Source organism: Medicago truncatula, chromosome 7, assembly GCF_003473485.1.
Source record: "Medicago truncatula cultivar Jemalong A17 chromosome 7, MtrunA17r5.0-ANR, whole genome shotgun sequence".
Lineage (NCBI taxonomy): Eukaryota > Viridiplantae > Streptophyta > Magnoliopsida > Fabales > Fabaceae > Medicago > Medicago truncatula.
Window position 1 is genome coordinate 39,855,106 of NC_053048.1, and position 22,716 is coordinate 39,877,821.

A 22,716-nucleotide genomic window follows, 5' to 3' on the forward strand; every position below is an offset into this window, starting at 1 on the left:
AACATGATCTTGAAGTGACAGTTCCATTTTACTCTCTCTTGCACTAGTTCTAAGACAGATTTGAAAAGGATTTGATCGAGGAACATTATGAAGTATGTACGATGAACAAACTTCATGATACAACCCATAAATTCATCTAACATTCATAGGATGAAGTCAAAAACACACCTGACATTCATCCATATGAACTCATGAACAATATCCTGATAAACACAACAACATTCTAAAGTATTTTGATGGACCCAAAAATATTCTGAGTTCAAAATGTTGATCAAGACTTTCAAGTAAAAGTTGATGGGTCCCAAGACACGTGCATAAGACCATTGGACACATCCCAACGGCTACAAGAGGTCAAGGAACTCTATAAAAGGGGGGATGAAGACATAAATTGAAGACACAATTTACAAGCATGCTTAAACAACTTATTAAAAGTGTTTAAAGCTCAATAGCTAAATTGATTTCGCAAATCAACTCTAAAGATTTCTAAAATCTCTAAAAGTGTGAATCAATCTTCTCTTATCTTTTCAAAGATAATCTACTCTCATTCTTCTTCTTCCTCCTCTTGTTCAAATTCATTCAAACTTCCAAATCATTGTAAAGAGAAAAGTCTCATCTAGCTTTAAGGTATTAAAGTGTTAGGTTGAGCAGAAAGTTGTAAAGTCTTGTGTAACTTAACAAACAAGGTTGTAAGCCTGTTGAGGCTTAAAGAATAAAGTTTGTAATTGTTCTCAGCATTTGTTTTGTTTCTATCCTTAACAAAACAAGGTTGTAAGTCTGTGTGACTTAACAAGCAAGATATTTTGTTTCTATCCTTCTGTTTTTCTTCTCTTTCTTTGGTTTCATTTTTTACGGCGATTGTGATTATGTTCTTGCAATTCTTTTTTTCTTTCTTTCTTAGGTTTTGCATTTTAATGTTATTTTTTCTACTCCAATTTTTCTATCTTTATTTCCGATGTCTTTGTTTCTCATTATGTATTTGCATTTTATTTCTACTCAAATTAGTTTTTTTTTTTGTTTTTTGCATTTTTTGTTTGTTTAAGGACGATTAGGACAAGTTTCTGAGCATATTACAAAAATTGTTGGTTACTACAATGTCGTTTGTCAAATTTCATTGATATACGGGTCGTACCATTAAGCATTAATTATATTTTAAATTTCAAATAGTTAAACAAAATCTAAATTAATTCAACCTTATTATTACTATTATTATTTTTAATATTAATTATTGTATTTCTCTATGTTGGAATTAATAATTAAGTTTAATTGCAAAAGGATTTTGATGCAACGAAATAATTAATTTCACTTTGCAATTATTACTGCGACAATTTCTGTCTTCTACCATAAACCACACTAATAACGTACACGTGCGTAACACACGGGATAAATTAAAAGATTTAATGTAGTCATCATAGTTTGTATTATAGTTTCTTGTGTTATCATTAAAATAAGTTTCATAGAAAAATGTAAAAACAATTTTTTATTGGTTATTAGTTATAGTGAAAATGAAAGGAAGAGCATAATGAATGCATTTTGCATTTAATTTCTCTTTTAAAAAGATGATTTTTTTAAATAACATAATTGAGTATGATAAAAGTTGGTATTTTTTGCTTATAATATGAGACAATGAAAATGAGTTTTTTTTTTTATAATTTGGGACGAAGGGAGTATATATTTAATAATGGTATAGAAACATTATAATATAGTAGCATGATTTAGGTAAGCATAAGCATATTATTGAGATTGTGTTGTAATTGAAAGTTATTGTTTAGTTTGTTTATACTTGATTGTTGTTTTTAAAATCTGTCAACTTGAAAAACGTTAAAAAAAAAACATTCACGTGCATCATATTGATTGTGTTTACCCATGTTACAAAACTTAAACTTTACCATCATGGAAAACGAGAAATTTCTCACCAAATATTATTCATCTCATCATTAATATTTTCGTTACTAATAATAATAATAATAATTTATCCATTAAGTTTTTTAAATTTATTTTACTTGCATTTCATTTGTTTCAAGTAACATACTTTTCATGAAATGAGATAAGATCATGGTTATGATCTTTTTTTTATCAATGGGTGAAGTTTACAATAAAGTGGTCCGTCACTCCAATTAATGGTACGATTAAATACTTTAACCTTGTTTAATTGTAAAAGAGCATAACCTCATTCGGATGGAGTGTACTCAACAATCTCCTATGATCTATGAAATCATGCTGCTCATTGTAGTTGTAACTTACAACTTCACATCAACTACTTACTCAAATATTACCAAAACAAAAAATCAAATATATTAGATCTAAATTTGGATCAAAAACATTTTATGTTTATTTTGCAACAATTGAATATGAATATGCAAGACAGTGAAACTACGGGTAAAGTTACATTTCATTGTAATAAGTCAATTAATTAAAGAACATATAATTAAATAGTATCTACAACCAACCAACTAATTAATGTAATTAATTTGTATATAATGGTATATGGTTTATTGAGCTTTATCGTCGATTACACGGTTACAAACATGGAAATTCTCGTTCCATATGCAATTCAATTTTTGAAACTGAATATAACTAGTTTTAATGCAGTTCCTGTCAAAACAATTTTAAATGCTTATTATGATATGACTAATTAAACTGCCAAACTTTCTGATGGTGTAGCATTGTATGGTTGTGTGAAGTTGAGAGTCGGGGGTTTCTTTGGCAAAGGTCCAGTTTTTGGACTAACAAAATGTATAGATGTTTACAAATAAGGACTTGCATGCGCGTCATTTGGAATGTAAGCATACAATCAAACACATTTTAAATTTATATGTATATATAAAATTACTTAAAAATAATGTTTGACTGTGAACATGAATTCGCAGTCGATCAAATTTAACTCTTTATGGAATATTAAGGAAGGTCTTGATTTTGACTGTCAAGTGAAACACAACTGTGATAACAACAACACCACGACAAAACTAGGAGTTAAAAAAAGAGGACCGTATCACTTAAATGTACTGCATCAGCTTTGATGGCATCTTATCTGCAGAGATAAAACCAACATTTCAAAAACAACAGTAAATTTTAAGGTTTTATATGACATACTGAATGACCGCATTCGGCTCAAGTGTATTGATGGAAATTCAAATTAGTTGAATTCTATGAAAACACTTCTATAATGACATTTTAGGTTTTGTCACTTTGATTATGAAAAAGCGGATGTAATATATTAGTTTTTGGTTGGCAGTAGTTCTATAACTTTTTATGTCACTTGAATTCATAAATAAAAGTAGGATTTGTTAGAATATTTGCATTACCATTTTTATGGGGATTCCTATGGTGTTAAACTCTATATCAAGGGAGATACACGATAATTGATTTGTTATTTCTTGTTGAATCTAGTTGTAATTGCAATTCCAGTATCTTATTTAATCCTCACCCAGATCCTCGTAATTTTCGTCTCATCTATATGTTAAATTTTCAATATTTACTTTTTAAAACATTCTTTTTAAAATGTTATCTATTAGATGGAGCCACCGCTAAGGGTAGCATGCATTACACAATCGGTGTTAACACGAGCGATTTCTCCATATACAATCATGTCAAGTAATAACATTCTCTAACATGCATATGCAATGAATGATTATTCCAAAGGAAATATTATTCAGATGGAAACTTATACCTTCTACTTGGTCAACAAACTTTAAACCTTGTTTGAGTTTATCATTCATCACAAACTCATTCAGTAAGGTGTTGACAGTAACAATATCAATTTCTATACCAAATTTATTAAACATTGAAACAACAGACATAGTGTAGTCAAACCCTAAGTTACAAAGACAATTAATCTTGACATTTAATGTGTGAGAATCATATCTTTGTTCATGAAAAGTTGCCTTCCAAGAAAAATGTGTTTCCAAACTTCTTCCTCTTCACAAAAGGGTGTAGAAACCCATTGAAATCTTTCATTCTGATTGGTTCTTCTATCAGTTCTCGAATTCGTTGTATCTCATATCCTAGAGGAGATGATGAAGAAGATGAAGACGAACAAGATCTGTAAACCTTAAAGATGAAGACGAACAAAATTTATAAACTCCTAGAAGTAATGACCGAGTTCGAGACAAAAATGACTCCATTCTTCAGACACACAAACAAGAATGAATTGATTTGGGGATTAAGGTTCCTCAAAATTGAAAGCGAATTCAAAGAACACAAGCTTCCTACACCGAACTGGATGAAATAAACGTTGAATGAAAAATTAACGAACAAGTTAAATGATTAATTACTAAATTTGAACTAAGGTATGTAAAATACCAAGTTTGACTCTGCCATTTTTCCTTTATAGAAAAGCAAATCTCATATATATATATATATAATGCAATAGTTTCCTAATTAAAATATGACCTATTCCCCTCTTGCAATCCCATTTTTTAAGTGTGTTAAAAATATAAACTTGATAGATGATCAAACACCCCACATCAAAGCATTTTTTATTATTTGCAACACAACACATCAATAATCAAACACTAACGACGATTTATATATATTTTTTTACAAAAATAAACGATATTCATTCATTCAAATCGATAAAATACATCGATATAATTCAAATTCAAACTCACATCATCCATGTTAATAACATAAAACAACAATGTTGATAACATAAAAGAAGCAAACTTTCATGCTTGACGAGGGTAAGTAGATAAACAAACAAAGACAATAGTCGGTGATATGCCCAATTAGAGACTTATTGCACTAGAATCGAAGTAACAACACTAAGGATTATTAAACAACGAAGATAACTACAATTAAGTTTTATTACTCCAAAGAAATAATTGATGTTTTATGTAGAAAATAATGTTTTGTTTTTAAGTTTTAATGTGTTAAATACATAATTTTTACGATAATATTTTCACTTTCAACATCTTAAAGATAAAATGTTTGTCCATATGACACTTGTTAACATTTCACTTAAAAAATAAAAAAGGGAGGTTAGAGTAAGTTTTAAAACTAGAGAGTGTGAGTTTTAATGTGTTTCCACTTTCTTTTAATAGATGTTTAATTGATTGAGTTAGTTTGCATTTATTTGTATAAATGCTTCAAGAGCTTATGCTCTTAATAACTCATGTGAATCTTCCTCGTAAACATTGTTACAATATCATAATTAGGTTATGTTTTTCTTTATTGAAGTTGATAAATATTGACACGACATAGACACAAACTCGTCGATACCGATAAAAATTAGAAAATTGATATAATTAAATATAATCATATGTGTCAACGTCATTGAGAATATTCTAATTTAGGAGTATAATTTTTGTTTTGCTATATAGGTATTCTATTGGTCTACCTTATTAAAATCAGACATAAATATATAGATTACAACAACAACATTCATCTTTTCTAGTAACACTTTTTAAACTATGAGTTCTCACTCAATTCCAAAGGAATTTGTGTGCAAACTGAAAGAAATTAAATCTATTTTGCAAAAAAACCATAATCACTTAAAAATGATATATAGAATAAAAGTTACAAGCGAAAATTTGTACTTATATCTATATAAAATTGAAGGTGATAATAACATTTTTGGAGTTGAAAATGTGGATTGAAAACTCCAAAATCATAAGATTTAGGCTTATTTGATCCAATGGTCCCTCAAATAATTTCAAGTTCTCATTTTAGGCCCACAATTAATAAAACTTACCTTTTGGTCCCTCACTTTTTCCTCCGTTTGCCAAATAAATCCTGATTGGTTCGGTTTTGGGAGGAAAAATAATCTGATCCAATTACTTTGGTTTTGTTACTTGTTCATCCAATTGGTTTGGTTTTAAAATCAAACTCAATCCGATCCAAAAAAAATTCGGTTTGGATTGGATTGGTTTTTGGTTTTCATTGTTGTAGAATTTTTCATTTTCTTTTAAGAAAATATATTATTTTATGACATTTCATAAAAATGTAAAGTTACAAAAAAGATGAATAAGTAGAAAATAAAATAGTAGGTTAAGTAAAAAGTTACAAAATCATAAATTAATAATATTTCTTAAAAGAAAAAAAATCAACATTATTAAAGAACAAGTCTAGAAAATAGTTATAGGATTGTAAATTAAGGAAACATTTATAAAAATTTCATATAATAACATATATACAAATATATATTTCGGTTTGGATTGGATTTGATCTGTTTATACATAGGGAACTGAAAACCTATCCAATCCATTTAAAATTGCAGTTTTTATTTTTATTTTTGGTCTTTGGTTTGGTTCGATTATTGGTTTTTCGATTCGATTTTTGCATTGGATTGGATTGGACATGAACACCCCTACTAATATATACATATTATAATAATAGGATTGATATAAATCATAACATAAAATATATTAAAACTAATATGACATAATGAAAATTATTGATTATATATGAAACATAAGTCAATACATATAGACTATATATTTATATTGCATCAATGTATTGTTTCTTGGTTTTTATTTACCCCGTCCTACCCCATTGACATCTTGAGATCCACACGAACACAAAATGCCCTCTTTATTTAATCTTTATTATTAAAATTAAAAAAATAAATAAAAAGAGAACATAAATCCCCGCCATATCAACGGTAATTTTATTTTCGTTGAATTACTTATTTTTTTTAAAAAATTTGCTCTAAAGGAGAGATGTTCAAATTACGGAACATTGTCATTCTTCGTAAATTTAAGAACCAATTTAAGGTTGATTAGCAAAAATGGGTTGGATTACTAAATCCAAACCACATTTAAAACGTATTGTCATTGAAATATTATACAAAATATACATGCCATCTTACAACTTCCAAAAGATTAGAACTTTTCTTCAAGCAAGATTATTTCTACGAACCACCTCAACAAACAACATTGTAGGAGGAACATCCAAATCGAATAGCAGCTTGTCACCCTCTTGTAGGTGGTTTGTTAGCTGAATAGGTGAATTATCAGTAGCATGAAGCATCATAACTTTGGTCGATGCAATGAGGATGATCATCTGGTCTTGGTTTCTTGTAGTGCTTATCCTTTGAATGTCTGACCAAGCCACAATGAGCACTAAAGTACTGAGCCTTTTTATCATCAGGACTTATAAACCAATGTTAAAATTGAATACATTGAACTTGTTGCATGACTTTTCCATGAAAATTAACAACTGAAGCATAAAGCCTGTAAAAAAAAAAAAAACTCAAGCATAGAGTTCATAGTAAAAATAAATTCTAAGCTGCCTGCTATTTACATTTAGTTACAGAGTATTTTATTGGTGGCAAATATACAATAAGACTGCCAATCTAATGCAGATTTTTTTTTTATTAAAACTTCATTCACCAAATATAAAGGAGTTTTCACTAACATTAAATTTTTTGAATGGAACCAGTATAGAAACTATAAAATTACAATCACTAATTATGTGATGGATATAATTTGAAAAGGAAAATCTTAGTTATATTAGAAACTCATTAAACTTGTGAAATCAGAATATCAATTAAGACATACTGATCAGGAGCCTTCAATCTACTTGACCTTCAACTTTGAGTTGTTACTTGTTAATGTAATGAGTCAGGATTTCTTGAGCTTCAATCCATTGCCAAAACTAATTATACTCAAAATTAGGCCTAACTTTTTTAGCTATGTGATTGTCTGCTACTGCTGCCGCTATGCTATTCCTTTTGTTTGTCCTCATGCTCTTATCTTTTTTTGCAATTACTTTGGCATGATCTTTTCAAAATTTCCGACACCAACTTTGAGAAGGAAGAAGAATTCTCTTCTTGTAGCAATTGAGGGTCTTGCTTTCCTCGATCAATGACTTCCAAAGCTCAAAGTCTCTAAACAGAGTTATGACATGAATTCGATCACCCTAAACCCATAAACAAAACAAAGATGCGGAAGTAAATCCAAATGCTTAAATTTATTCTCATATTATTACCGTACGATGTATTAATGTTGTGCCCATGTCAATGCTTCATAACTTATAGCTTTTCAATGTATTTTTCCAAACATCATATATAACTTTTGTTTGTGAGTTTAATATTGTAGAATTGTACAGCTCCGAACATAATCTCTCTTTTTTTTTTTTTTTCTTCCTCCTTTTGTTAACCTAATGTAATCACATAATCATAAAGAAGAATATCATACATAGTTTTTCACACATTAATTTATTTATCACTTGAATTTGTGTTTCATTATGAAACATTGCTGATTCCTTGCTAGCTGTCTAGCTAAGGTATCTCTTCATGGTTCTGTATAATTTGGACCCATAAAAAGATAGGTCCAACTTGGACCAGTCAAACAGTGACCATTGATTTATTATATATTTAGTCCAATGGATCAGATTTAAAGATGTGTACCTATTAATCAAGTTGCAGTGTTACCAAGCCTATGTAAGCTTGCCCACAGTTGATTATTCGTTTTTCAACCTCTGGATTTATGGAATGCACAGCAAGCAACCCCTTCTTCTTTATTCGTTTTTCAATAAGGCTCTGTTTGATAAAAATAACGGATAACTGATAGCTTATAGTGTATAGCTGATGTCTGGTAGCTTATAACTGATAGCTGATGTCTGGTAGCTGATACTACCTCCGTTCTTTTTTAATTGTCACATTTTGATATTTTACACAAACCAAGACAATCAACAATTGATACTACTTTTGATGCAATAAGTTATACTTTTACTATAATGACCTTATTCATTTAATATCTCATTTCATATATTTATCTCCACAATAAATAACTAAGGACAATATTGGTAAAACAAGATTTAATGTTGCATTGAACTTTGAAAGTGACAGTTAAATAGGAACAAAAAATTTCTCCAAAAGTGACACTTAAAAAAGAACGGAGGGAGTAGTTTATAAGTGATGACTGATAGCTGATAAACTAATTAGAGTGTTTGGTAAAATTAACGGTTCAACTAAATGTAAAATGATATAAAAAGACATTTTAATTGATAAAAACTTTATAATCAATTAATATTTTTAATATTTAATAAGTAAATTTTTAATTGAATATATTTTTATTTTTTTGAAAGAATTTGAAGATATATTTTATATATTGTTAAATTAATTTTTCAGTAAAGTTTTTTTTTTTTAGTTTATTTCATTTCATTCCTAAAAAAAAAAAATCATTTCATTTCAGTTTTTAATTTTTATGCGTATAAAAAATAACTCAAGCGCCCCTTATGTCCTTCGAATTCAGCAATATCACTCAAGCCCTTCGTGATCCTGATTGGCGCTCTACTATTCAAAATTTGTAATTATCAATTACATTATACAATTTCTTTCTTTCTATATTTCTATATTTATATCTAGAAACCATTGAAAGCTTGAATTGATTTTTTTTTCATTAAATCGTTTAGTAGAAAAAAAAACTGAAGAACAACATTAATTGAAAGATAAAACTGAAGAACAACAAAAAATGCTCACAATTTTTTTTTACAAAGATAAAAAATGTTAACAATTCTTTTTACAAGAACTAAAATTTTTGACTGCAAATTTACTGAGACTAAAAAGTACGATTTTTTTAACGAATAAAAATGAATTTCAGAATATTTATAGAGACCATTTATTAAATTGACCCTTTATTTTATTTTTATAGTGTATGTATTTAATCAACCTTTTATTTTTTCATTCTTTTTTTCCTAAAATAAATGTATTCTTTTTTTATTTTAAAAATTAATGTAGAGATTATTAGGTTTCCATGAATACTGTGGACATTGTGGAGGATAACCGGAAGAAACTTATGCTAGGAGGTTATTTTCAATGGTCCAGCATGAACCCAAACATTGATTGGTGCAAGCTAAACGGAACCTCTCTTCATAAGTTAAGTTGTTTTTTGCCATCTGAAACTTGCCACCCTGAGATCTTGTAGGATTCAAATGCAATAGCCTTGAATTTGAGTCAAGATAATGAAGAACATGAACCATAACCAATGAGCAAATAAACATGGGTATTGGACCAAAAAACCAAAGCAGCAAGTTAAGTGCAAATTAAAGAGCTTGAAGACCGAGTGACCAAAAATCACCACCCCTTATGACTGCTAATTCCACACTACTAATAGGAACAAAACTATCTGGTGTGCTTATCAAATAGTTTGCATGAACAAAGCGTCTTGCATATTGAATAAAGCATGAGAAAGCAAGAAGGAAACAGGTTAATAAACAAATGTACTTGATGGAAACTGCGGTTGCACTCGTGTCACCATAGATTAATTGACTCTGGAAGAAAATATTTGAAGTATTAGCAATCCAAGCTCCAATTAGAGAACAAAGAGTCAAAGAGACTGAGGCCAAGAATGTTGCCGCTGATGTGTTGAATTGAATTTCAAATTTATTACATTATTTCAGAAAGCTTCTCAAAAGGAAAATTGTGAAGGAAAGGAAACTCAATAATACTGTATTTGCAAAGAAAACTGTTGTCATCACAAACATTGCAATCACAATTAAAAAAGATAATTTGATCGTCATAATGCATGGGAAGACTACCTGCCCTCATCAGCAGATTTTTTCTTTTTCTCCTCCTTAATATAATTTTGTCCATGTAATCTTTAAACCGATCACATAGATGTTAACTACTATCGACAATAAAAAGTTTCACACCCAATTTATCTGCAAGTTCCCTAGCTCCAGGGCTGACTTTGACTGACATCAAAGGCCAATATGAGACTTGTTTTACCTCTATTCTAGATCTCTATCTTGCAAGTGTCGGGACTTCCACAAAAAAAAAATCTTCATCAACTCTGGATTTTAATTTGACAGTATTTTAAGTAGCTGACCTATGTAGAAGATAGTTGGAGCACTGAACCAAATGCCAAGAAGTGAAACAACTCCTAATGTCCATGTAACCTGCAGATTATTTACTTGTCAGGCAAAACCAAATGATACTGTGACAAGATGACTAAGCAAAAAGCATAAGAGGTTGCTGAAAGGCACCAAACAAACAAATATAAGTTATTAATGGATTTGCAACAAATATAAGTTAATTTGTGCAACCTTGGCATCTCCGATAATGAACTCCATATGTTGATTCCCAATCGCAAGAAGAAGAAGGTCTCGTGGAAAGACGGTACTGTGATTTAAACAAATACTCCTCTGATTTAAACTAAACACTCCTCTGATTATGATGTCGTGATTTTATATTTGCAACAAAATTTAAACAATTCCTTTTACTAATCAACTTAAGTTGAATGAATTCTAGAAACATTTACACAACAAAATATCAGGCTTGTGTGGTTCAGTAATCACCGCTCTGATCAATCAGAACCATAACTAACTGCTTGGGCCAGCTTCATCATGATTCTTGCAACAAAATCCATTGTCACTATGATCATGGGGATGTTTGTCAGAGTCGTGTGGTACATCATCTTCATCGCTATCATCTTCATCAAAGGGCTTTTCTTTATGAAAGATACAACACTTCTTGGAACTCTTTTTCTGCATGAACTCATTGTCCACAGTACCGTCTTTCCACGAGACCTTCTTCTTCTTGCGATTGAGCAGGAGAAAAAGGACTTCAGGTTGCTGTTGTTCCTGCCGAGATGAAGAGGATGATGGAACTGAGCTTTCAATTGTTATGGTGGTGGCGCCAGTAACAGAAGGGGAAGACAACGCTACTGGCCGGTTGGTGCTCCTGCGTCTGTCCATGATTGGCAAAAAAGGGACTGAATTCTTATATAGTCCAAGATACCGGAGAGATGAGCGTTTTTTAGATCTTAACTGAAAAAATAAAAAATAATGTAAGTTCTTAATAAATAAACATAGAAAAACTATAAGAAAAGAACTGTAAAAACTCTTAAGAGAAACTATAAGCAGAGAAAAAACCTAGAAAAACTATACGAGAAATTATTTTGAAAGACTTAGAGATTAATGAGTTGAATCGGAATATGGTTTATGATAGAACACCATAGCGTAATTTGATCCATGTAGCCGACCCCACTTAGTAGGATAAGGCTTGGCTGATGTTGTTGTTAGTATTTATAAACAACACTTGGTTTGACAAACTTGTACAAAGATCATGTATGATCGATTTTGCATTCGTAATCTGTCAACAAAACTACATTCGTAATCATAATAATAATGAAGAGAAACATCATGAGTGGATGGAAAGCAGAAAATGCAAAAACAGTTTCAGAATATGAACAGGAAATCAGGACATTAATAACATGCAAAACAAATTACAATAGTATAAGAACCTTAAAAACATAATACTAGAATCTTACTGAACGTGCACATACAAACAACTCTTTAATGAAAACAAAACAGGAAGGCATAACATCACTATTCAGATCTACTAACCACTATTATCAACCCAGTCAGATCACAAAAGTGAACGCAAAAATAATAACAGACACGAGTTTATATCCGGCCAAGGGAACTCTACATGCATACACAACCTTTCTCTGTCAATACTTCTTGAAAGTCATCAAGGGAAATGGCCAAGTATCTATCCGACAGACCATACCCACTACTTCTTAATTTAATGGGAAGGGTAATCATCCATAACATACCAAAAAGAATGAGACCAGAAGCCACTCTCTACCACATATTTGTGCATCATTCATCAAATACAACTTGAACAAGAATCTATATTTCCCACTCCAATCAAGTTCAGTTGAAAAGGAAGCATCTTACACTAAATACCTGTGAGCTTACAAATCAAATGCCCAAGAATAGAACTATGAACTGCCCAAATAAAATCATAAAAAAGCATGTAACTTGCAGTATTGGTATTTAGCTAATGCTTATAAGAGGCAAGTAAAGAATGTTGTCATTACCATTGTTTGTTGCTACTAATATATAATCAGTTATCTCACAGAGGCTCATCATATAAGCTGCACAACAAAATAAATTTGTGGTTTGAACTTGGTCACCAGAAGGCCAATAACCTAAAACTAAAAAGTTCCGATACATTTGACCCAAAAGAATACAAGTTCAGTCTACCTATCACAAGCTTGTTAGATCCAAATTCACATCTCAGTCAAATGCATGATGAATCTTCTACAAAAATCCAAAGCACACTCAACTAGAAAATAAATTATTATTGAGCCTAAAAAAACAATGTCCAGTAATGAAGGCGAATTAAGTTATCAAAAACAGAGCCTGAACAATTCAGGAAAGAAGCGTTCTAATTTCTTTGGAACATAATGCTGAGAAGATGAACAAATTCCTGAAGGCCCAAAACAATCAACATAACCAAATTAAGCCAATAAAAAGAAACAAAACAAGCAAGCTAGCATTAAAAAAAGGATAACAGCAACATCGCAAACGCACCGTCGAATCAGTTATCAAAAATAGAGCCTGATCAAATCAGGAAAGTAGCCTTCTACTTTCTTTGGGTTCATATTGCTAAGCAAATGAACAAAATCCTAAATACTGAAAGACCCAAAATGATTAACATAACCAAAATAAGCCAATAAAAAGTCAATAAAAAGGGAACCCATATCTAAACCTAATTTACATCTTCTCCTAACAAATTTCATCAATTTAGTAAATCCACACTTAAAACGTGAACAAAAAGCATATCGAAACCTAGAACAGCAACAAAGCTCTCGTTTTTTGCACAATCCACACATTACCCACAGAAACCCTAAATCAAAAATCAATTAACAAACACCATTTCCCATACTCATATTTCTTCAACAAATATGAATAAAATACCCACAAACAAAAACGATGCATCTACATGAATCAAACAAAAGAAACTCTATAAAAAAATTGGATCAATTTTTTGGCAATTGAAAAACTAATCTCGAAAAATTGAATGATGAAAAGAGGTATGAGGAAGGGGAAAACCTTCAATTGTAGAGGAGGAAGAGATTCAGGCGTAGCGTTGCGGAAAAACAATGAGAAGATCGAAACGACGGCGTTTTCAGGTTGATGATCAACGGCGAGAGAAATGGAGAAGAAATGCACTTTGCTTTGAGAAATGCGATTTTTTGTGAAGAGGGAAGGAAGAGAATCGAGTTCCTTTTCAAGAATAAATTATTTTCCCTAAAAAAAAAAAAAAAAATATTTTCATTGAAAAATAATTTATGTCTGGATAGTTGATCAGACAATGTTCCGTAATTTGAACATCTCTCTTTTGGAGCAAATTTTTAAAAAAATACGTAATTCAACCAAAAAATCAAGTACCAGTAAAATCTTATGAGCATTAAACAATTTGAAGTATCAACCAAAAACCCAGAAACATAGATATAACATCAAAACCACAAAGGAAACCAATAAACATCCTAAAAACTGATACAACAAAGACAAACCACAGGCTCAAAACAAAAACATGCAACAACAAACATAACACAAAAATCAGAAACCGAAATCAACCAAACACAAACCAAAATATCAAAATCAAACCCTAAAAATAAAAAGAACAACCTCCTGAAAACATGCAACCTCAATTAACCAAAAAGGGAATGAAGAAAACAACAATCCTCACAATTGATCAAAAAATTAATCAATCAAACAGGCCAATAGAAGAAGCAGAGGAAAAAAAAACAAAAACAAACACCACAAAAGAGCAAAATATACCAACAATCTAAACATGCAAGCAGATGAAAGATAAAAAACCAACCTTTGATGAGAAAACGCGACCCCTTGCTCTTCACCTCCGACGACACTAAGCACGCAGAAAAAGAAACGGAAGAGGCTACTCACCATAAATCAACACATATATTATGTGTGAAAAGCAGAAATTACTAATTTACGAAAATGCCCCCTTCCATAAGGGCAAAATGGTCAACAAAAGGGACAAAGATTGTCCTATATAGTTAAGTAAAGTAAATAAATAAATAAAGTAGAAGACAAAACAAACGTAAATATTCCAGGCTCAAACGACAGCGTTTTGATCCACCTTCGCTTCCTCGTATCTGAACCAGCAAGAACACTTCTAGGGTTAGCAAATCCCAATCGCAAACCCTAATATTTCTTCTACTGCGATAATCATTCAATCAAAATGGCAATTGCACGCACTGGAGTCTACGTCGATGACTATTTGGAGTGTAAGCTCCTTTTATTTTCAATTCTCTCCATTTAACCCTAATCCTAATTTCCCCCCCAATTTTTCAACGAATTTTTCAATTTTGTGCAATTTTTCTATTCAACAGATGCCAATACATTGCCCGCTGAGCTTCAGAGACTTCTCAACACCGTTCGTGAACTCGATGAACGATCCCAATGTAAATTCCTACTAAAAAATTCCCTTTTTTTAACCCTAAATTTTTTTTACCCTTTGTTGATATAAAATTACTCATTTTTACATCATTGCGTCTAAAAATAGATTTTTTTTAATCATAATTTTTTTGTTGCTGTGTGATTGAAGCTATGATAAACCAGACAAGGCAGCAGACAAAGTACTGTATGGGGTTCTCTTCTCATGGCTCTAAGAAGGGTAATCATAATTATAATAACAATTATATGAATGAGGATGACGATGCTTCCATTGAGAAAATGCGAAAAGAAATTGAGGCGAATCAGGATAGCGCATTAAGTTTATGTACTGAGAAGGTTTTGTTGGCACGACAAGCATATGAACTGGTTAGTTTTTTTTTTAGCTTTTATGGCTTGGACAAGATGGTTTTATATATAGCATTTATAAGGCTAGTATGTGTGAATTATTGTTGCAACAAGTGGCAAAGGGCTTTACATTTCTGAACTCAATAATATCTATACGTGATATCTAAGGAGTAATGGATGGCCTTAATGGTAATGTGATTAAGTTGTCATTAAAATAAGCACTGTGCATATCATGTAGATTAAAATACGTGCTATCATATAATATCACTATACAATTCTGCTCTAGGAGCACCATCATTCTTCTTGTTTAAGTTGTATGTCAATTTACGTTATATGACTGAAGACAGTTACATTATTTGTCTGATCATGCACACATAATGTAGAAAAATTTGCTTTAAGTTGTTTGAGAGGTACCCTTTACTAGATAATTGCAGCTTCTATCTTGGGAGTCATGTGAATTTTTTCCATACTGCTTCTGGTTATGTATACAAGTAAATGCTGTACTGCTTAAGTTTCAAATTTTATTCTTGTATTTGCTTCATTCAGATAGACAGCCATGTAAAACGACTTGATGAGGATTTAACCTACTTCGCTGAAGATCTAAAGCAAGGTAAAATGACCATTTTGATTTGCATTCTGATTTACTTTATCATGTATGCACAAATTTTATTTTCATGATCAACCTATACAATTAGTATGATCTGGCAATCTGCTATTCTTACTGCTTTATTCATTTTGTTCAAATTTATAAATGAGTATGTTCAATATTTTGGAAGTGCATAATTTGGTTTGACCTGTCTAAAGAAACATGTAATCTAATAACGCATTAGAGAGAAAGAGCAAAAGCAAAAAGGAATGTTGTTTTGGAATTTAGGGGTATGTTTTTTCGTACCCCTGAAATTCCCCTTTTCCTACTTTGTCAATGAAATTGTTTTTTTGGTACTTTATCAATTTATACCTTTCTTATTTTCTTTTTCTTTCACATTTTATTTTATCAGAGGGGAAAATATCACAAGACGAGCCAGCAATTCTTCCCCCACTGCCTATTGTCCCTAAACCTGAAAAGCGCAGGCACGCATATGGTACACCTCAATCGAAGAGACTTGATTACAGGGAGAGAGACTGGGATAGAGACTTTGAGCTAATGCCTCCACCAGGAAGCCATAAGAAGGACTATATGATCCCTATGGATATTGATCAACCCATTGATCCAAATGAACCTACATACTGTGTTTGTCATCAGGTTATGATATACACGTTGTTAATAATGTCTTATAGTTTCAAGTCTCCTTGTGGACAATTGTGTCATATTATCTTTTGTTTTTGCTTAAACTGAGTTAGTTTACTGAAATTTCAGGTATCTTTTGGAGATATGATTGCTTGTGACAACGAAAATGTGAGTTCTCTGACTTTGCTCTCTTGTGCTGGTTCTGTTTCATAACTTTTTTGTTCCCTCTCCTTTTGTTATTTTGACTGAGTTTTATTATGTTATTCTTGACAGTGCCGAGGAGGTGAATGGTTCCACTATTCATGTGTTGGCCTAACACAAGAGACAAGGTTCAAGGGAAAGTGGTATTGCCCAACGTGCAGATTACTACCACAATGTCAATGATAAATCTTTGCTCCAGTTGAACCAAGTTCATAAGTAGTCATTGTTGTTTGAATAGATTTTTCACTTTTTAGTGAATGCATAATTTTGGGGTTGTGTTATGATTAATTAATGGGGTAAAAGTTTGATGCAAATCCTCTTATGTAACTCTTTCCCTTGAATACACGTGGGATTTGAATGATTTGTCGTCTATTTTGCTTGACTATTTGTGTGCCGGTTCACAGTCACGCCGTGCGGTGATAGTGATGACATCTAATTTTGTCACAAGCAAATGTATATTTTTAAAGTAAAATATTAACAAAAAAAAAAAAAAAAAACTAGGATTGGTCTGGTGTGAGGGATTTGAGTAGTATATGCATGAGGTTTTAGATTCAAAGCACATCGCCTCCATTGTACATAAACAAAAGAGTATAATAGTAACAAAAAATGATAATGTTTGAGGTATGCGTTTGAATTTTATCTAAAATTATTTTATTATTTATTATAAAAAATGATAATAATGGCTTGTAATCCCTCATTGTTACCAAAAACAAAATGATAATGATAATCAAAATGAAAATAAATAAATGCGATTTTGGACTAGTTAAGAAGTTCTTTTACAAGTAAATAAAATGAATGATTCTGGATAAGGTGTTTTTAGAATTTTTTTTGTTGTTGTATTACTTAATTTAGAATACATGGGTTTTGAGGTTGTTTTTTTCAATTTCAACTATAACCTTAAAAAATAAACCTTAAAACAAATTAGTTTGATGATATATTGTTAGTGTCATTGAAAGAAAAAAATTTAGCTTTTTTTTTTTTGAAGGGAGAAATAAATTTAGCTTTTTTTTTTTTGAGAGAGAAATAAATTTAGCTTGTCAAAATATGAAAATGCAAAATATATATACCTATGATTTTAATCAAAATAAAATTTTATGAAAACATTGGTCATAATTGATACGTATTAACGCAAGAAAAAGAGCGGACATGTAATGTCTGTCCGTACGATAGCTAGTAATAATACGAATGATTTTATAAAAATAAAAAAAAAAATGTGATTGTTTTTTGTTTCCTAAAATATCAACCCTAAATATAGGAAAGGGAGTGAAAAAGAAAACAGGTTCCCTTTATTAAAAAAGAAAAAAGAAAATAGGTTCCCAAATGGTATAACAGTGTCTCAAAATTGGTACGCTCTACAATCTATCACCTCATAATAAAAGTTCCTTGGCAATTTTGTTTTCTTCGTATGAACAAATATACTCTTCTAACAACTGTTACTGTCAGAAAGGAGTTTTTGTTTTTTAGTTCAAAAAATAAGAATAATAACAACAAATAGCAAAAGAGGAAAACGTTTTATCACACACCAGACCTGTGCTCCTGCTTTAATGCGGCCCGACAAATGGACGGTGGGATTGAACCCCTCGGATTAGTATGTCCTTGGGCCGGATACCGAATTCAGAGTGTTATCCTTCCTTTTATGAAAGCTTAGGCATCATTCATCATACATCATGCATTGCTACCCCTCAGCAAAATCCAGCTAGTGTACCTGTCATTTGATCATGATTTTTCTCATACCATGCTTTCTGAAAACAATATATCTTCTCCCGTGTCTTCTCAAACTCGAAGTGATCTTTCTGATAATAATAATAATTTGATTTCGCAAGTCACAAATCATGATAACATTTACAAATGTCAGAGAAGTCTGATATCAAAGTATAAATTAATAGCAACATTGGCAAGTCATTGCCTAAACCAAATTTTCAATCAGGTAAGTCCATTTTATATCCCTTATCTTCTTTTATGTCCTATCACTTTTTGTCTTCTTCTCACAAACACTTTGTCTTTGCTATTTCACACTAGTCTGAAACTTGGATTTTGACTGATTTGCCTGCTGGTAAGGTACCTATTAGTTGCAGATGGGTCTACAAAATCAAATATCATGTTAATGGTTCAATAGAACAATACAAGGCTCGGTTGGCAGCAGAGGGTTACACTCAACAAGAAGGAGTGAATTATTTTGATACTTTTAATCCTGTTACAAAACTCACTAATGCGCTTGTTACTTGCTTTAGCTGCTACACATAATTGGCATCTCCAAAAACTGGATGTCAATAATGCTTTCCTTCATGGAGACCTTGATGAAGATGTGTACATGAAGCTTCATCCTGGTGTTCATTCTTCCAAACCAAATCAAGTTTGTAAACTACTTTAAACCTCTTTATGGTTTGAAATAAGGCAAGCTGCAATGGCTCTCCAAATTATCCTCTTTTTTTCTATTGGATTCACTCAATCCCAATCTGATTATTCATTGTTCACTAAAAAAAACCTCTACTCTTTCACAACTCTGTTGGTATATGTTGATGATGTTATTCTCACATGAACATCCATTTCAGATATCCACTCTGTTAAACTTGGTCCTTACTTCTCCCGCTCTTCATCTCAAAGCCTTTAGTGACTCTTATTGGGCAACTTGTCCATCTTCCAGAAAGTGGGGTTCTGGCTTTTGCATTTTTTTGGGTAAGTCACTCATTACTTGGCGTTCTAAGAAGCGGGCAGCTGTCTCTAAATCCTCCTCTGAAACTGAGCATCGTGCGCTTGCTGCTACTACTTGTGAAATTCAGTGGCTTACCTATCGGATTAGAGATCTTCAAGTTTCATTTACTTCACCAGCTTTACTCTATCGTGACAGTCAATCAGCAAGACATATTGCATCTAATCCCACATTTCATGAATGCACCAAACACATTGACATCGACTGTCATTTCGTTTGTGAGAAATTGCAAGCACATCTCTTTCACCTTCTCCCCATCACTTCCATTAATCAACTAGCTGACTTCTTCACCAAGCAACTTGAATCAGCTCCATTTCAAAGACTTCTTTCCAAACATGGAATGCTCAATATCCATGCTCCAGTTTACATGGAGTATTAGATACTTAGCTATAACTATTTTCTATTAAAATAGTTTACCTGTTTCGCAAGTTATCTCTGTTAGTGACTTAGCCTTAGTTCTAACTAATAACTAACCTTTAGTTATAGTTATTCAGCGTTGGCTTAGAGTACATATACATGTACCACACTCTTTGTAATCATTCAATTCAATGAATATACACAATTTTGTCAATACTATCAAGTTCTCTACTAACTATTCTTTACTTGTTTCTCACTTTGTGCATTGTTATTGTATGTTCGGGAATTATATTGTGTTTTTAATATGAAGGGTCATTCTGATTCGTGGAAGATGGAAGGTAGTAAAATGATGGAAGGAGAGTCAATGAAAGTATTCAGGGATGGGATTAATATGGTTATCAACTTTTGGTGGAGATTCGGAAATCAGCCAAACTTGATTCAAGGAGCCTTTGTAACAGCCTCTTTTTTTGGTTCACTCAATCCAAAGGTCTAAAATCCAATAAACCACTTAATTCATTTTTCATTTTTCATTTTATTATAATTTTATTCATTGTTTCTAAAAATAGACATGCCACCTCGTCCTTCTGCAAAAATTACAATCAAGCAACAAATTACTCATTTTATCGGGCAGCTCAATTCTCTTGATAACAGCATTGAAGAGGTGTGCGTGTGTTTTATTTTTCCATAATTTATTTCTATCGCTTTTTATTCTTCAACTCCGCTAATATAATTCTTGAGTGTTTGCAATCTCCACTTGATAATGTAGGTTTGTGAACAACTATTGGTAATGTACGAAGAATGCTTACAAGGAGATTTTAGCTCTGTCAAGATACTCAGGGAAGCCAGCAAATCTTGGGTGGGGTGCTCAACCTCATCTAATGCAGCAGTAAGTAAACAAGTTTGGGATAAATCCTCATAATTATTTTGGAATGGAACTGAAGACTTTTATATCATTGAGTTAATGCTTGAATTAGATGCATTATTTTGTTATGACCTATTCTTTATCCGAGTGCAACATGGCCATGCGAAGTAGTGTAATATTTACATTTTCTACATTTGTTCATATTTGGTTATACTTTATAAATGAATGGTATGAGAGTACAGCACGACGTTTACAACCTCCTCCATGTTACGTATAAGTATAACCAAGTCCACCATGCATATGTTTGAAAATATGATATGATTTGTGTAAAAACTTAGAAGTCTATTGAACCACACCCAATTTTGTGAATCTTGTTAAACCATTTTATAAAAGTAGATTTATATGGTTATGTGTGTTGGTTTTAATATTTGATACAATTTGGGGATTTATTTACAATTTTGATACATTCAAGAACTATAATGACAACGCCTCACACATTTAATTAATGGACTAAAATGACTATTTACTCAATTTTGTTGTTAAGTTTACCTTAGCCTAAACTGTTCCGGTTTTTGTATTATAGGTTTATATTTGTATTAGATTTAGAGAATTCTAGAGAAAAGATTTGATAAATGTTCTGATTCCGATTTTTCACATTATAAACTCAAAGATTACTTTATATGATATATACATTGAGAATTTGAGACTAGAAAAATATAGTAACTGCTTCTAATATATTAACTCAGCCAGCAAAAATAGATGGAATAACTAACATACTATTCTATTCAAGGCTAATTACAAAGCTGTTTCGGTGATCTAATACATAACATGTACTCTATGACAATTATCAATAATAATCAAGACTTAGGCTGAGGAGGAGGGAAATTTGGAACTACTTAAAAGCATGACTTTGTCTTTCAGTTTATATAATTGGACCTTTGATAGAGGTTTTGTGAGCAGGATTGAATTGTTTTGATTGTCAAGAAGGTAACATGAGTTGATATTTGAACCTGAACTTCATGTAGAAGGCATTGAACCCAAATAACTTTTAAGGCAATAATTTCCTTTTATGATCAACATCACAAGCCTAATTATCTTGTCTAAAAATGATTAAATGAAGGGTATTATGAAAATAATACCATAAATTAGTTGAAAGTTGTTTATTTTTCAAATTATTTTTGTTTGAAAGCCATATCACGAGTACGTGGGATACAAAGTTGTTTCGTAGTTTAGTGATTAACAAAATTTGGAATTTTGTGGTTTTTCTTGTACATTGTTTTGTCCCGTCTCCGTGACCAGTTTTGACACAGTTAATTTGTAATATTCACTCCTTTACTCTAATTATTCATTTAGGCTTTGTTTGGGAGTTTGGAGGGGAAGGGAAGGGCTTTGGGGGTTGGAAATATATAGAAAAATCGACAAAAAAATTCACATTTTTTGAAAGAACAATTTTTCAGAGAATGATAAACTAATACTTATGATTAATATACTTTTAATTTTAAGAATATTATAACAACATAAATTGGATTTGAAATATTCATATAAACCCTCCATAACCGTCCAAAACCCTCCCCAAATACAATTTTTGAGTTCCCCAAATGAGGGGGATTTTTTTTTATCATGAGTAGAAAATTAACCTCCAAAGCCCTCTCCTCCCAATGTCTTCTATTTCTTCCACTTGCTCCTTCCTTTTTTCTAAAACCCTCCCCTCCCCTCCAAACTCCCAAACAAAGCCTTACAATCTTAAAACTACAAATATCATATATTCATTTTTTGTTATATACTATTCTCATTGTTTTTTTTTCCTCCTTTGTGCAGGCATTGGATAATGCATAATATTTATTTTCACGACTCGAA

General features: G+C 31.4%; 2 protein-coding genes and 1 pseudogene across 7 annotated transcripts; 1 reads left to right on the top strand and 2 right to left on the bottom strand.

Moving 5' to 3' along the window:
- Nucleotides 1–9,605: 9,605 nt before the first annotated feature.
- Nucleotides 9,606–10,332, bottom strand: LOC112416490 (uncharacterized; annotated as a pseudogene).
- A 32-nt stretch (nucleotides 10,333–10,364) lies between these two features.
- Nucleotides 10,365–14,690, bottom strand: LOC11440085 (protein phosphatase 1 regulatory subunit INH3). Of its 6 annotated transcripts, none has more exons than XR_005642912.1 (6): nucleotides 14,561–14,648; nucleotides 13,786–13,983; nucleotides 12,768–12,824; nucleotides 12,501–12,633; nucleotides 10,987–11,709; nucleotides 10,365–10,839 (listed from the first exon to the last, which is right to left on the bottom strand). XR_005642912.1 is itself a non-coding variant. In XM_039827386.1 (6 exons), the coding sequence occupies exons 4-5, from the start codon at nucleotides 12,552–12,554 to the stop codon at nucleotides 11,263–11,265; spliced, it is 501 nt and encodes a 166-aa protein (XP_039683320.1). In that variant the 5' UTR covers nucleotides 12,555–12,633; nucleotides 12,768–12,824; nucleotides 13,786–13,983; nucleotides 14,561–14,648; the 3' UTR covers nucleotides 10,365–10,839; nucleotides 11,239–11,262. The 6 variants fall into 6 exon arrangements, 1 of the variants encoding a protein (XP_039683320.1); XM_039827386.1 differs by having other exon boundaries at nucleotides 11,239–11,709; XR_005642913.1 differs by lacking the exon at nucleotides 13,786–13,983 and having other exon boundaries at nucleotides 14,561–14,626.
- A 107-nt stretch (nucleotides 14,691–14,797) lies between these two features.
- Nucleotides 14,798–17,315, top strand: LOC11435765 (PHD finger protein ING2). Its single transcript, XM_003624567.4, has 7 exons — nucleotides 14,798–14,987; nucleotides 15,093–15,164; nucleotides 15,308–15,522; nucleotides 16,048–16,111; nucleotides 16,500–16,744; nucleotides 16,859–16,897; nucleotides 17,003–17,315. The coding sequence occupies exons 1-7, from the start codon at nucleotides 14,942–14,944 to the stop codon at nucleotides 17,111–17,113; spliced, it is 792 nt and encodes a 263-aa protein (XP_003624615.1). The 5' UTR covers nucleotides 14,798–14,941; the 3' UTR covers nucleotides 17,114–17,315.
- Nucleotides 17,316–22,716: the final 5,401 nt, after the last annotated feature.

Excerpts from the sequence above, each read along its gene's own strand:
- LOC11440085 (XM_039827386.1), bottom strand. The coding sequence starts at position 12,554 with ATGAATGATGCACAAATATGTGGTAGAGAGTGGCTTCTGGTCTCATTC. Across the intron at positions 11,710-12,500 it reads TTCTGGTCTCATTCTTTTTG|TTAAGATCTAAAAAACGCTC; the intron begins GTATGTTATGGA and ends TTATTTTTTCAG.
- LOC11435765 (XM_003624567.4), top strand. The coding sequence starts at position 14,942 with ATGGCAATTGCACGCACTGGAGTCTACGTCGATGACTATTTGGAGT. Across the intron at positions 15,523-16,047 it reads CACGACAAGCATATGAACTG|ATAGACAGCCATGTAAAACG; the intron begins GTTAGTTTTTTT and ends TGCTTCATTCAG. Across the intron at positions 16,898-17,002 it reads TTGCTTGTGACAACGAAAAT|TGCCGAGGAGGTGAATGGTT; the intron begins GTGAGTTCTCTG and ends TATTCTTGACAG.